We start from the raw sequence: 16,147 nt of genomic DNA, 5'->3' as shown, positions 1-16,147 counted from the left end.
TATTGGAAGATAAAACTTGTTTATGTCTACACAGAGCCAAGAAAGGATTTTGGTTTCTAAAGGTGGGGGCTGACCCAGTCAAAGTAGCATGGTGATGGTGGCATAGTGATGGTGACATGGCAATGGTGACATGGCAATGGTGGCATGGCGATGATGGCAAGGTGATGGTGGCAAGGTGATGGTGGCATGGTGATGGTGACATAGTAATGGTGACATGGCAATGGTGACATGGCAGTGGTGGCACAGCAGTGGTGGCACAGCACAAGCTCAGCGCTACCTGCATAGCAGCTGCTTGCACCACACTCAGTCCCACCTCTGTGCTCACCTTTCACCCCAACACTTAAAATATACGGGTAGATCAAAAAATAAAGCCATCATAAAGGATGCTCAGATAAAGCTACGCAAAACTGCAGCCTGCCAAGCTCACTGCAGGGAGCAGGCAGCCACGCCAGCAGCTCAGGAGCTCATTATCCGATCATCGATGGTTCCCATCCCCAAACCACATTTCCCCTGCAGCAGCCCAGCTCAGTTTCCAATACTTGCAGACAGCAATAAACCAGCAGAATGCCATCCTCCATGTGCACAGAGGACAAGCTCTGGGCAGAGGCAGCTGAAGCTGAGCTCTGCAGTGGGGCTCACACAGCTCAGCCCCTGGGGGTCCTTACCTGCCGCTCCGACATCACGTACAGGTACTTGTGGTCAATGGAGAAAGCCATGTCCCGGAGCACCGGGCTCCCGTCCTTGAAAACTGTCACCACCTCGTACTGAATTCCACCATGGGGAGGGCCATCTGCTCGGATCTGGAAGAAGCACAACCACATTGCAGGTGATTTCACGGCAGCCAAATGCAGATTTTACTTCAGGGGGTGGAGGGGAAGGGGAAGAGGACAAAATGAGGAAAAGGATCTCATTCCAACCCTCAGCTTGGGACCTGGAGGCAGAACGAGGAGCTGGCAAGCAGAGTGCACGCAGGAGTCAGAGCAGAGGCTCTTTCTCCACGGGATCTGAAGTCATTTCTCCATCGCAAGAGAATGAAGGAGCAAGCTCTGTGCTGCGAGGTGAGCGCACAGATCACCCATGTGCCACGACTGCAGTCACCAAATGCAACTGCAAGTCAGCTCCTGAGCCGGAGCATTCCACAGCCTGATCAGATTACTGCAGAGATGGTTCCTCTCCAGATGCATGAGGAACAAGACTTAGACAACCGCCACAGAAGCCTCCTAAGACACCACCTCTGCCCAACCCCAGGCAGATGTCACTGCCATGCTGTTCCTCCCGAGCAAGCAGAGTGCTAACACAGCCATACAGCTGCTCAGCCCCACAGCTGCAGGTCCCACACCCCCAGCAGCCAGCTCCATGCCTGCAGAGCTCTGCCCACGCTGTGACAATCCCCAGCGCCGCCAGGAACGTGCCGTCTCCTCCAGAAGTTAATAATTGATGGCCTTGGGGGCTGCACGAGGGGAGAGGGAGGAGGAGAAACAAACAGTTTACACTGTCTTTCCTACCAGGATTTGCATATTTGAAAAGCCCTTGGATTGCAACACGGTGCCGGCAGGGCTGCTGATGCTGGCTGTGTGCCACGTGCCGGGCCGGTGCCATGCGGTGACCCCAGGGCTGCAGAGCTGGGAGGGGGCTGCTGGGACTGCTAAAGGCAGAGCCTGATGTCACAGAGGTGCCACTCCAGCAGGAAACGTAGTAATATCCTCACACACACACACACAGGTGCTCCACTGAACCCCTGCTCTAAATAAACCCTCTTCTAGGAAGCACTGCTGATGCCTGTCGACACACAGAGACACGGGGTATGCAGCTGGGTTTGGTTTCTGCATTTCTTTCCTCCTTCCTTACCTGATTTTTCTATGACATAAAAGAAGGGCAGGGGAATGTGAGCAAAGGGAGAGCTGGCTTGGCACCCATGACACCTTTGACTCAAAAGCCCTGAGAACACAGACAGCAAAATCCAAATAAAGAGGGTCACATCCTGCTTTAGTTGCACGTGTGCCAATGGGGACACCTCAATCCCTTCCGGAGCTGCTGGGAACCAGAGGTGGTTTGGACCTGCAAACCCCACTGGGGCACCACCACAATCCTGCACCAGCCCAGGGACACAGGGACAATGCCATGAAGTCACCTGAGGAACAAACAGCACTGCCAGACACAGTCACAGAACCACAGAATTGCCAGGGTTGGAAGGGACCTCAAGGATCAGTCGCTTCCATGCAAACTCCTGATTAGCAGCCAGATGGGAATGGAAGCTGCGGACACAAAGGATCTGCAACCTTTGTACAAAACAACTGTTTTCCAGCGCTCCCTCGGGGGCACCGGCAGCTCGTTACGTTGAGCTTCTTTCTAGTAATGAGGTCAGACAGGGCTAATGAAGAGAGATACCACCGGATGAGCCTCATGCAGTCCAATTCCAACCAGGAGCTGCGGTCAGGGCTGAAGCCAGGAACATTGCCCTGAATGGTTGGGCTCTATGGGGCATCCTGCCTGGCTCTGCCCCATCCTATGGCCAGGCACTGACAGTGCACCCTGCATAGCTGTGCATCCAGCTGTGAGCCCAGCAGCTCCAGCTGTGAGCACCCCACACAGTGCCCGGGCAATAGGAGGAGGTGCTGATGCTGGGGTGTTTCATTGCCTCTCTTCCTGATAGTTCGGTTTCCATGACAACAGATGATGATGTCAGATGAGAAGAAGGATGATTCCTGTGTATGCGGAAGAAGAAAGGGATCATCTCTGCAGCAGGAAACTTCTTGTTGACGTCTGGAGGGAGAAATAATCCCTCTGCCTCCCTTACAGGTGTCCTCCTGGTGCTAAATATACGTTAATAAACATGGTGCCACAGACACCAAGAAGATAAAGGGTAAGGGTGATGAAACTGACCCTAGAGGTGCTCTTTTTAAAGGTCTGAGGTTTTGGAGGAGAGAGGGGAGCGCTCACTTCTGAGTGCCTGGGGAGCAAAGCTGACCCAGCATCATGATCCCAACCCGATGGGAGATGCAGGATGGGGCTGGGCTGAGGGCAGCCGTTCTTCTCTGTGGCCCCACAGCCCTTCCTTGCAGTACTACCAGGATGAAGAGGTATGGGAGAAAATCGCAGGGGGAGCAGCTTTGGGCTGTGCAGAAATGAGTGTGAGTGCAGCACAACAGTGAGCAGTGGTGCAGGGAGATGCAGTGTTCAGTGAGTCATGCTCACCGTCAGGAGACAGGAGGGCAGAACACGGGCTCACACATTCAGGTGTGAATTGGAGAAGTCACCTGGGATGGATAGAGCACTTTCCTCAGCTGCTCTCGGTGCATGTTTACAAATACGGCCTGAAAAGCGCCTAACAATATAATCTGCAAATCCCAATATCAGCACTGGCTCAGAGCACCAGGCCCAGCAGAACACCCCACGTGATGAAGCAGAACGCTTTTCCATTCAGGAAACCGCAGTCCTTCAAAGGCACAGTGCAGATTTACGTGTCTAATACCCCCACAATGCAGCCTGCAGGCATAAGCTCTGCATTATCTTAGGAGATTAGCAAAATACTATATTGTGTCACGTATGTGTTGCAGAGAAGCACCCATGGTGATAAGTGCACGAGCCATTCAGGGATCTAATACAACGTGGAGCTCCCACACACGCACTGTGCTGAGGTTTCAGGTATTCTCCTTGCCCAGCTGGTACCCACATTTGGATTCCATTCCAGTTCCTCCCAGCAGGCTTCTGTTAGAAGACACTGAATCTCTTTGTAGGAACTTTCCGTGATTAAATTACCTGTCTGCTTTCATTATGAGCGTTTCAATGAGGGTGGCTCTCGTGATGAAATGCTTGTGCCAGAAAACAGTTCAGTATTCCATGGCTGCAGGGACTGATTCCCCATTCTGGATGCAAGGTCACCCATTGGGTTGGTTGGGTGGCAGATCCCAAATCCTCTCCATATGCCACAGCCTGGAGGAGCTCTGAGCACACAAGGGGGGTGCTGAGATCACAGAATCATTAGGGTTGGAAAAGGCCTTTAAGAGCACTACATCCAACCCCAAAGGGGTATTGGCTCTTTGTGTTTTACAGTGACAAAGCGCAAAGCCCAGCCAACCCTGCAGCCTGCCGACTGCTCCCTTCATGCTGGGATCTCCAGCCCTTCGGGGCAAATGCCATCAAACAACATTGCATTTGCATAAAATGGATGCTTCTCCTGGAGCTGCATCGGCTCTGGGAATGCGCACTGGAGCGTTACTGCATCTACTGCCTGAAATAGAAACAGAAAACAAGAACAGCCCTCACGGCCAAGGTGCATCTCTATAGAATTGCCATTTTTTTTTGTCACTTAAGGCTGCATGTTTTGGCTCTTGGGCATTTCCCATTTCAGCTTCCCGTAAAGCTCCAGGATGGATTCTTTGCTGGAAATTCAGCAGCAGGACCGAGGCTGGCAGCAGGGCTCAGAGCCAGGATGGAGCAGTGAGGTTTGGGCTGTCCTCCCCTTCCTCCTCCATCCACAGTTCTGTAGGGTTTCTCCTACCCCAACCTGGCACCGAGGGCAATTCCTACAAGCCAGACACTCAGCAGAGCAGAAGATCCCAAAGACAGGATGAGATAAATAAATACCAGCCCAGATCTTCTATGTGCTCCTCCACCAATGATTTGGAATCCCTTTGTGGAAGGGATTTATGTTTCCTAATCCAGTTGAATTAAGCTGGGCTGTACACAACCCAGTGTGTACAGAGGTGAGATGCTCGGATGGAGCACACTTCCTCACAGCATCAGTGCACCCAACAGCCCACGCTGGTGCCTCTGTCACCACTGGGAACAGGCACAGCAGGCTGCAGGAGGGGAGAACCCAGAACAGAAACTGAACATCATCTCCAGATGAGAAGTTTTCAAGAGCCCTTCAGGCCCTTTATGAAATTGTTCTGCACGTGAAGTACCTCTTCAGCTGCCAGTGAGCACTTTTGGGATGCTTTTGGATGCCCTGGGACTGGGTCAGAGCCATTTGCACATCATTGATAAAGCAGAGGGAAGTGGAGATTTGCTGGGGATTGCATAGTGAACCCCATCTGGGATACAAACCTGGTGCATGGGGCCGTGCTCACACCACCAGGCAGCACCCCAATGCAGCACTGTTCCCCTCCATGTAGCACCCCAGTTCCCATCTGGGCACCCCCCATTCCCATCTTCAGGAGGACCTGAGGAGCTCAGGGACAGCACAGGCTGATGGGGCACACTGCTCTCCATGTGGGAAGTCCTCCCTTTGAAATTAAAGTGAAACAGTAATCCCATTACATATCTTTCCCTTAAATCACAGACATGTCCGTGAGGAAGTTAATGACAATCCTTACATGCACGTTCAATTTAAATCAGCATATCCAATTAACTTCATTACCTGGAGGCCCCCCTCGCATTCTAGCCTCTTTCTCTCCTGTCATCTTTTCTTTATGCATTTTTTCCCAATCTGGGACAGAATCCATCTGTCTTGGTGAGCATCCCCCTTATTTCTACTCCTCTGGGGAAGACCTACAGAGAGATTCATGGCAGAAAACACAGTGATACCAGACTGGGTGGCTATGGCAAAAAGATCCACTCTCCTTGGGAGGAAGAAATCCCTCCTTCCCAGAGCTGCAGTGCAGAAACATTAAACACACCCGCTGATCCCCACTGGGCTGTCCTCATAGAGCTCCCTGGAATCACTGGGGAGAAGCAGCACTTTATAAAGAGCTCCATCAGTGCGCAGGCATTGCAGGAGAACTGCAAGCAGGAGTTTTTCTTGGGTGCTGTGGTACCACGGCTGCTCCTTCCATTGACACAGCTGCAGGTTTCTCTCTTGCAGAGTGAGAGTGCAGTGAGCAGGATGGCAGGCAGTGAGGTACAGCACAGCCCTGCGCAGTGGGGGGGACAGCAGTGAGCTCATGCTGATCAGCCATCATGACCCACATTATTTATAGATCTGAGGTTCCTGCAAATCCGATACTCATGTCAAAAATGTCTCTGCGTTTGTCTTTCACACCCACATGTGCTTCCCAGCTCCTCTGCTCTGGCAGTGTTGCTAAGTGCTCTGTCACCACCTGGAAGCAGGAGCGCTCCCTGGGGTGCAGCATATGGGAACAAGGGGCAAAACCTACCAACCTGGCAGCAAGCAGCACCAGCGAGCTCAGCTCCACATCCCCAGCACCGAGGCTGCAGAGCTGCTCCCAGGAGCAAGGCTTTCTTCCCACTTGTTCCCTGCATGAAGGCTGCAAGCATTCTGCACATGCAGCTGAGGTGAGGAGAGTCCTCACTCTGAACATCTTCAAGGGTCTGAGCCCATCTGCAGGGAAGGTGAGATACGTTAAAACCAAAAAGAAAATGCTGCCTTTCCTTCTGTCCTAAAGCTTCAGCTGCACTCCAAGGGCTCTCATAACAATGATGCTGAAGATCTCAGCCATTTCAGCATCCCCTGCGTATCCCAAATGTTGGACACTAAAGCTCAAAGCACTGTGAGCACACTCAGATCTGCCCATGCCCCCTCCAGCACTGCCTCTCTTGCCCTTATTTCCTTCTTCCATCCTTCTGCAGAGCTGATCCTACAAGGTAAAACAGGGAGGGTGGCACCGAGGCACCACGCAGAGACTAATCAGCAGCCCCATGTCTTTACTTCATTACTGTGTGAGAGGCTCACCAGAACAAAGCTGCCAGTTCGGGAGATCACTCCCCTAAAAGACTTTTTATTTGAAAAGCTGTCAGCTCATACCTTGTCACAGCCTCACTTGAATGTCGTACCACCTCATGCAAATGAGCTGCTAATTAATTAATTAGTGTTCTTCGGGGGATGGATTCATTAGGAGCGGGTCTGGGGAGGGAGCCAGGCTGGGTCACCTTCCTCTGCAGTGCATCTGCAGCACTGGGTCCAGCACCCCATGCCCACATCTTGGCTGAAGCTGCAGCAGGAGGCAGATCTACCAGCATGGAGGGCTCAGGGATCGGCTTCCAGGGATGGAGCAGAGACAACTGCATCAGCTCAGGGCTGTTGGTCTCACACCTTCCAGCAGCATCAAAGCACAGCCCTTTAGAAGCAGAGAGCCTGAGAGCATCCTGCAGGTTTGCCCCCCTGGAAGAGAAGAGCTTGGGGCACGTCTGCAGCTGTTACAGAACCTCTTCACTTCTAAGTCATCCTCGAATAAAGAGCTGCAATGTGCAATGACTTCCCTTCTCTTTTGTCAGCACTAAGCACCCTTCTCCCTTTACATCCCTGTATTATTTTTAAAGAGGCGGCTCCATGCTGCTCTGGGAAATGGGAAGCACTGAGTGCTGCTTGCAGGCTTTATGTTTTGGCACAGAGTGAAGAAATCATCAAAGAGACTTGAGTGTCGGCCTCGGAGAGCCAGCAATGAGCTGGGTGTCTCTGCATCACAAGAGCTGCACTCTCCTCGCTGCAATGTGCTCCTCCACCCTCTGCCATTCCTCCCCAACTTACCCTGCTGCTTTCTGCTGCTTTTATCAGTTCCCTCCCTTACAGTGGGAAAGGGAATGAAAGGCAGTGGTTAAAGCAGCCCCAGTGAGGTTGGGGGGAGGAGGGACAGGGGAGGCCCAAATGGATTCTGCAGTGAAAGTGTCCAAGCTGCTGTAACTGAGGAAAAACATCCACCAGTGCCACCAGTTCCCATTTCTGTGCTATAGGAACAGCATTTCTTCACTTCAATGGGGAAAAAAGGGAAGGTCGGGCTGGGGTGCTGAGTTCCTCCAAGTCTTCTGTGTCTGATAGGAAACACGGGAGGAAGCACAGAACTGCTGTTATTTAGGGGGATGGAGGCACTGGGGAAGCGCTCAGTATTGCCCAAGTCCCTAAACAGCCCCAGATCTCCTATCCCCACCTGTGCCCTTCCAGATGAACAGTGTGCAATGTCCCAACCCACGTGCCACCCCCACAGCAGCACATTTCACACTGAAGGGATTGCTCTGGCTTGGTTTGCTTTACTGACCTCAAGCAGCTGCGTAAAATGGAATAAAAGCCTCTCAGACAGATGGGCTAACACAGGGCTCGTTCCAATGGAGCAGCCATTCTCCCTATGGAGAGATAACCCCTCACAGTGCCACATGGAAGCTCTGCTTTGCCCTCGGCGAAGGTGGGGGCAGGAAGTTCCTCAGGAAATATCATTCCCTTTCCTCATCACAAACACCATGGAAGAAATATGTTACAAACGAGCCGGGCTTCCTGCACAACACCACCACGAGCCAAAGTGCACACAACCAGAGGCCAAAGCCTGCAAGGAAATAAAAGAACCCAATTTTTGTTATCTTGCAGCTCCAAAACCTTCAGTGCTACTGATCAAATCTCACCTTGTTCGGTCAGAGATGTGAGAGAATTCCTGAGCCCCACTTCCACTGGCAGCAATGGGGCTGTCCCACAACCACTGCCCATCCCACACACCGACTGCTCACACCAATTGAGCCAACCCCTTCTCGTGCCAATCCCACATCGCAGACATGGCCCAAAATCAGCAGCAGGAGATGGGCTCAGGATGGGGTTTGTGGATGGCAGAGATGCAGCCACACCACGCTGCTGTAATTGACCTGTAGATAAACACATGGCTTCCACCCTAATCCCCTGCAGCCTCATGAACATCAGCTGCGCTAAATTTTTCATGTAATTAAGAGAAAAACCCTAATCCAGTGTAATTAGCTCCCTGATTGCCAACGGCGGGCAGAGAAGCACTGTTTGAACAGCAATTCAGGTCTAGCTGGTTAGGCAAATACCACGTGTGGTTCAATCACTGAACAGAGGCAACACCCCTCTGCTGTCCTCCAGGTCCGTGATCCTCAGCAGCACTGAGCAGTGCCACAGCAGCAGTGGGGCTGATGTCCCCTCCATAGTGACATCCATGAAGAGTCACTCACAAACTGAGCAAACCAGGTCCCCAGGAGCTGCTGCAGCTGTTGGCTTGGCTCTGCTCCCCTGGCCCCAGAGCATCCCTCAGTGCTGCTGCCCAGGGCTCTGATGCAGACGTGGTCCAGCTGTGAGCAATGCAGATCTTACAGGAACATTTGTGGCATCAGCCAGAATCCATCCCAGGTGCTGTATGACCTCCGGGGGCATTTTTCTTTTCCATTCATCCGAACAGAGGCAAAATCTTATGGGTGAAGTGTTAGAAATTGGAAAAGTGGAAGCAGATGGGAAAGGAATGGAGAACGTGGACGTTTGTGCCAGGGAGAGCAGAGAACACAGCCAGGATGTGCCTCCACCAAACCATCCAGCCCATCTCCAGCAGGCTGGAATGATTGGGGCCCCTTAATGATTGGGAGCTCAGATGATCGGGCTCTGGGCTGCCCATCTCTGCTTCTCTGCCCCCATCACACTGCTGCTCTGTAAACAACCCGGCACCGAGCAGAGCGAGCAGCTCCTCTGCATCAAAGCCAGGGAGATTTCTTTATACAAAAACGAGCAAAAAATTATCAACTCAAAGCTCCTTTTAAAGAGAAGCCCCCGAGGAGAGCAAGCCCAGCTGCTCGCCTGCACTGCGCTGCACTGAGCCAACCCCCCCTCCTGCCTCCCTTCAAACCAGCGCTGCTCACAGAGCCGAGCTGTGCCCGATGGGCTGCGGTTGGAGCGGTCACAGCAATGTGGTCTATTTCATTTCTCAGCCTCTCAGTAATTCCTCCAGCTTTGAGTCAGCTTTGGGGAAATTCTTCCTGCCAAAATCCCACTAACACCCTTGTGTCACTGGCGTGGGAGCGTGTTGACTGGTTTGCGGTCTCTTTGCCTTCTATCCAACACAAATTCTTCCCTCAATCCCCAGTAAAGCAAGGCAATCAGAGGCCCATGGGAGCTGCTATATGAGCTGCATGTGGTTCATCCGGGTGCTGGCTGCTTTATTTCTCCCTCTCCCCCTTCCGTGTCCAGCAGGGCACAGCCAGGACCTGCCCAGCTCTGCTTGGAACCAGCTGGGGATGTGCAACAGAGCTCCTGCACCTTCTGCCTCTGGCTCATGTTGACAGAGCCACAACACAGCCATGGCACCACCATTTCCATCACATTTATTTCCACAGAGCCTCCTCCCTGCAGCCAGCTTTTTTTCCCTTATAATTCCATCTGTATTTAATCCCAGACAAACACAAACAAAACAACCCAAGCAACGATCTCATCTCCCTAAGGCCGTCACTTTCTACATCGGTTACAGCCAACTCCAATTAGCAGAAAAGCAACACGAGGAGCTCGGCACGCCGCTGCAGCTCTGGGAAGGCAGCAGCCCACATTGCCTTTCCCCAGCCTGCCCCTTTCCTCCTGCAGAACGTGCCCTGTCATCTGCTGCAGACTGAGTGTGTGCTGAGCTCGGGGCAGGGCGCTGGTGGCCTCATTAGCACAGCTCTGTGCGCCCACACCTGCAGGCGACCTGCATGCTTTTGATTTATAAGAGGATCCCAAAGCCTCTACAAGTGCTCAGGGGAAGTTTTCTCGGTCACTCCAGCCTATTAACCTGCACTTGAGGTGGCTTTTCCGCAGCCCGTGCTGTTAACCACTTCCCTGCCAGGCTGACAGCAGGTGCTCAGGTTGGATATTGGGAGAAATTGCTTCTCTGAAAGAGTGGTGATGCACTGGCACGGCTGCCCAAGGAGGAGTGAGGTCACCAGCCCTGGAGGGGTTCCAGAATCATGGAGATGTGGCACTGCAGTGGTCAGTGGGCATGGAGGGGTGAGCTGGGGTTGGATTTGGGGATTTCAGAGGTCTTTTCCAACAGGAATGACTCTTGGTTCTATGATTGGCTCTATGATCTCACTGAGCACCGAGCTCTGCCCAACGCTCCCGTCCCTGCCCAGGACATGGCAGCTCAGCACACTGCTGCAAACTCAGCTCTTTCGTGTGAGCAGACAGCTCTTCCTCCATCAGCAAGCTATTTCGGGCAACGGTTTCAAATGGAAATCTGTGTTTTATTAATTACACGTCTGCGTTGCTGCAGAACCCTTTCATGTGCTTCCCAGCTGTATCAATCTGCAGCCATGAAGGCAAGCATTAAACCCAGCATCCGCAGTATGGGATCGGCCCAGGCTGTGCCCTCACCTACAGCCTGACAGCCCCATTGTCACCCTGGGCTCCTGTGGCTGTCAGAGGGATGGGCTGGGAACAGGGGAGGACCATTCACATTGCTGAAAACCCTACAGCAACTTGCCAGCATCAGGGCTGGCTCTGCTGGTTCCCTTGTATTCCTCTGCTCGTCTCCTGTTGCGCATACGCAGCTCTTCAGCAGCTGAAAAGGATTTCCTCAATCCGTGCCTTTTGCTGCCATGTCGGAATATCAGAAAGCAGTGTCTGCAGGCAGAAGGATTTATCCACCTGTCCTAACTGCACAACAGATTGGCTCTATGGACGAGCGGGGTTGTGTGGGTGCATTAGAGAGCAGCTTAGCACAGGTGCTGGCAAAGCAGCAAGCCTCACTGCGTTCCTAGGAGAAGTTGAAGCAAATTTTAAGGCAGCTCTCACCATGTGATTTTTCCTAAGCCACATTCCTTGCCACTGATATCGTTTAGGTGAAACCTGCAGCCCCCATCAGCACTGGGGAGGCTGCAGGACAGCAGTGGTCCCCAGTCCAGCAAACAGCAAACCTCTCCCAGCAGGAAGCCGGGAGTCCCTGGGACAGAGCAGCAGAAATGGGCTCTGCTGTCCCAAACTGCTCTCAGTGCACAGCTGAACGAGAGGGGCACGAGGCTGAAAGCGCTCCTTCCCGAGCGAACAGACTTGCACTTGGAGTGCACAGAAATCAAAGCAACAAAAGGTCTCTGCAGCCAACTGCAATGTAGCTGACAAACAGGCTCGTCACTTTGTGCCTCCATCTGGCGGGGACATACTTTCCATTTCAGCAAGTGCTAGAATGGGTGGACAGCAAAGGGAAATGTGAAAACAGCAAAGAAACGAGAAGAATGAAAACCTGCGGGACAACACTGCTGCCCTGTTATGAATACTGTGCAGCTATTCATATGAAAATCCATACGGCTGCTACTGTTGCATGCACTCTTCTTACACAGCATGAAATTAAAATTCCTCTTCAGTATCACGTTGCCAGCACTACGGAGCAACTTCAGACCGAGCGAGCAGACAATTCCTCCTTTGGCTTCCCCAGCCGGGATTGAGAGCTGCTGGGGTGAGGGAGATGAGTCTATTGCCCACGGTAAAAAACGCTGCTTCCAAAATAAATCCCACCAAAGTGCTGCTGGCCCGGAGTGTGGCTGCTGGTGCTAATTTCACAGCGCAGTTTCACATGCGTAATTCCCCCCAGGCCCTCCCTGCCACTTCCCTTCTTATCTCCCCAGAACAAACTCTGTGCGCGGGCTCATTTCAAGGAGAGCTTCACCCACAGTCCAGCCAAGTGTCAGCATTTGCTGGAAATGCAAATGGAGACGATCATGCAAACGAGTCGGGCTTAGAGATGGGCGGACGGGGGCAAGAGAAGGCAAAGAAAAGCCGACAGAAAGAGGCAGCGAGGAACAAATCTGCCTTCTTGAGTTGTTGATCGCTTGCACACGGGCTCGCTGAGCATGGATAGGTTCTCAAAACCACGCCAGGCCCATTGATTTTTCCCTGCTGAGCTGTCAGGTGCCTCTGAAATGCAGCTCCCAGAGCTCCCCCAGCAGCACGTGGCATTTGGGTGCATCACCTCACTCTGCTGAGTGACAGCAGAAGAAGCAAAGCATGGGGCTGAGCTGCTGGGGAGCTCTGGGGATGGGTTTCAGGAGTGCAGCCCTCGTGTCTGCATAATGGAAATGCACCCGCAGCATGGCAACACCTCCCTGCTCTCTGCTGTGGGTCTCCTGCAGCTCCAGCACAACACCCCCACGCTGGGGTCTGGGAGCAGGGAATGGGGCTCTCCATGCATTGTATTAGAGGAGGTGATCAGTGCTGCTCTGCAACCACCAGGGATGAAGCACGGAGATCTACAGGCAGGGAAAGGGGTGGTTGAAGCTCCGCCACAAAATGTTTCATTATCATGGAAAAAATCACCAGGTTTGCTCATTATGCACGCAGAGAAACAGCAAGCACAAGGAGAGAACCTATCCGATGTATCGTAACGTGATGCAGAATTAATCCCCCCTAGGTTACAGAATTCCTCATAAATCGCAAATGGGACAATATCCACTGCATTACATTTTATCACACTTTCTGTCAAAACATCCCCTGCCGGGAGCCTTTCAGTGATGCTATCACAAGCACAGCCTTATTTGGGGAAGAAGAGTTGAACTCAACAGCAGCAAACCATCACTGTGAGGCTGGCACAGACCCTTCCAGCAGTGAGTGGGGTCTCATTCAGTGCAGCTCTATCTTAATAACGGCATCTTCCATTTCTGCTCACACCTATACAAAGCGTGTTTGCTATTTAGTGTTATTAATAGGAATGCTAATGCAAGCTGGCTGCCATGCCCCAGCACATCCCGAGGGAGTGCACAACACTTCACAAATGCATCCGATGGGGAAAAGTTCTCCAGCAAAGTGGCTGCTGCTGTGGGCTTTGCTCCGCGGCACGCTTGCAAGGCTCTGTTTTTTTTTTTTTTTTTTTTGCTGGGCAATGAACCGAAAAGAAAAGGGTCTGATTATCTCCTCCAGCACCTTGGTGGCGACCCGGAGCAGTGACCCTTCCCTGTCACTCTCCATTTGCTCTGTGTGTTTTGCACGAGGACGGGGTGAAGCCGTGCAATGGGCACAGGCTGCAGCTGTACACAGTGCAGAGGGCGCGTGCTGGGGTTGGGGTGCAGCGATGGAGGCAATGGGATCCAGGTGGGACCTCCAAACCAGTTGCAGCCATTCCCATGGGCACAGCACTCCGTCCTCCTTTTCCAGACATTAAGTTTGTCTTCGTTTTCCATCCCGCTATGTTCTCTGTGGGGCCGTGCAAGGGGAAAAGAAAGCACAGAAGTGGTGGAGGGATTTGCTGTGTATTGCTGCAGCATAAATAAATGATGCACAGGTCCCCACTGCTATCTGAGCAAAAACGTTGAGTAGAAGAAGGCAAGAGGAGGCGTGAAAGGCTCTGGCACAGGTTCCCCTTGTGCTCTGAACAACTGCAGCTCCTGATCTCCTCAGAGCACCACGTCCTCCCACTGCCCCACACCACACAGCCCTGCTGGGCACGAGTTTGCTCCCTGCAGGAGCCCAGCCTGCTCCCTGCAAGCAGCACGGAGGAGCACACACGTGCACATCCCCATGCACATGCGTGCTATGATAGGTGCAATTTCAAGCAATTTCCCTGCCAGTCTCTCTGCAATCTCATGAAATCTCCTCCCAAAGGGAATCAAAGACCCCATGGTGCCTTTGCTTGGCCATAAAGAATACAAATCACACCCCGACGATTCTGAATAATGCAGAGTGGAGCAGCAGAAGCAGGATGGTGGGGGACTGCCTGCTCCCAGCTCCCATTGCTTTGGCTCCATGTAAATGCTACAGGCACTGACCTGCACGTGCCCACAGCTCCATGCATAGTTCCTGAGAGCAGAGGCACAGCGCGGGCTGCTTCTTCCTCATGCTACCAAACAGCAGCAAGACCAGGCATTACCAATATCTCCTCTTCATAACACAAACCACAGCTATTTAACATTCCAGCTGGCAATCTCACAAGAGCTTCAGAGCTCAAATGCTTTGCAGCCCTTGATTTAAGGTGCAGCGTGCTCCTGTTGCAGCTGCACCTGAATACCCTCAGCATGCTGGGTCTCATCCCATGGGTGTGCTTAACTCCAGCCTGGGGTCATTGCAAACCACGTCCCTCCTGAGCAGCACGGAGTGCCCTACAATGAGCACCACCACAAGGGAAAGCAACAGGAAAGGGAAGTGCAGGGAGGCAACAGAAAGGAGAGGGAAGAACCACAGGTGGGTTTTACATCGCTGTTACAAACTGGGAGACAGCTCCCGCAGGGCACACAAAACTCCTGTAAAATCTTTCTTTTTTTTTCTTTTTTTTTTTTTTCCCTTCGTTTTAGTCTGACGGAGCGCTGCGGATTGAACACAGATGTGCTCATTCTGGAATCTTGCTGTAACCTAAACCACAATTCCCTGCTAAGCTGTTCCCACATTTGTGGATTGATGCGTCCAGATGCCAGCACAACCTGCAGAGCTGCTCCTCCTGGGACCGGCGGCCAATTCCCAGCACTGTCAATCTCCTTTTCATGGACAAAACCAGCAGGAACAGCATGGCCAGGTAGGAACATGACAGCCTGGGGTAACTGTCACGTACCAGAGCAGGGATGCAATATTTATCTGCCTGGGCACATGGGAAATGCATGTGCCTGCAGATCCGCGAGCATATGGAGCCACAGCAGCAGGTGAAAGTGGTGGGGAGAATCTGGGAGAGCAACAACCAAATGAGGAACTGCAGACCTCGGGAATCTGAGCTGTTTCTCCTCACTAAACCCACAAGCTTTGGAAAATGATTCCCTGAAAGTGCATGCATTCAATCTCACTTCAATTCCTCCTTCATCCTAACAGCGCTCGGATAAAAATCCCCCCATCTAGCCCAAACCCCACATCCATGGGGCACAGAGAGGGGCTGGGAAGAGGCTGTGAGCACAAACCCCCAGTGTTGCACACAGTGCTGCTCTGAGCTCATCATGTACCATGCACAGGGACACGGGGAGGATGCTGGCAGCGATGTGCAAAGAGCTGAGCATCCTTCTGGGCCACGACACGCAGATCCACCTAGAGGAAATAAACTGAAGGCAGCCGAGGGGTAGGCTGATATTTAGTCAAAGTGCATCAAAATCAGCAGAAGGGCTTATTTCAGGACTGATGGGAAATAGACCTTTGTGCTTGTAAAGGATTAATGCATATAAACAGCCAGCAAGCTGCCCAGCCCCTTCGTGACTGGAAGAGCTTCCCTGAGAAGGGACTGAGATCCTGAGAGGGGAAACCCAGGGGACACCCACGGGGAGCTGCCACCATCGATGCACATCAGGAGAGAAACCACAGGCCTGTGGGCTCTCAGCCACGCCAGCCCATGCTGCATTCATCCCCAGCCAGGTCACGAGCTCAGCACTGGCCATGGCCCAAACGATGCCAATAAAAACACCGACAGATGAACAGGCGCAGAGCAGCTGCTTGGGAAGCTTGGGGTGAAGGCGGGTGGGGAGGGAGGAATTAAATTAATCCCTTCATTATCAACCCGACCCCTGGAAAAATCTGAAGGAATGGCTGTGAAGGTTCACGGCGGAGCACTGAAGG

The 16,147-nt window shown here is 52.5% G+C and overlaps 1 protein-coding gene and 1 long non-coding RNA gene across 7 annotated transcripts in view; both read right to left on the bottom strand.

Annotated features, from left to right (window-relative positions):
* Positions 1 to 16,147, bottom strand: part of PLXNA2 (plexin A2) — a 211,922-nt gene that overhangs the window by 61,410 nt on the left and 134,365 nt on the right. For all 5 annotated transcript variants that reach the window (XM_090124762.1, XM_090124764.1, XM_090124766.1 and 2 more), the window contains one exon: positions 666 to 800. In XM_090124762.1, coding sequence (XP_089980888.1) covers positions 666 to 800 — 135 coding nt within the window. The remainder of the gene's footprint in view (positions 1 to 665; positions 801 to 16,147) is intronic.
* LOC149915043 (uncharacterized) lies at positions 4,002 to 8,915 on the bottom strand. Of its 2 annotated transcripts, none has more exons than XR_016459928.1 (3): positions 8,293 to 8,915; positions 6,103 to 8,216; positions 4,002 to 4,231 (listed from the first exon to the last, which is right to left on the bottom strand). It is a non-coding gene; the product is annotated as an uncharacterized LOC149915043 (long non-coding RNA). The 2 variants fall into 2 exon arrangements; XR_016459929.1 differs by having other exon boundaries at positions 7,935 to 8,216.

Source organism: Phasianus colchicus, chromosome 25, assembly GCF_987193195.1.
Source record: "Phasianus colchicus chromosome 25, bPhaCol1.hap1.1, whole genome shotgun sequence".
Lineage (NCBI taxonomy): Eukaryota > Metazoa > Chordata > Aves > Galliformes > Phasianidae > Phasianus > Phasianus colchicus.
The sequence above is the reverse complement of the archived record's forward strand: the minus strand, read 5'-3'. Positions and strand labels throughout refer to the sequence as shown.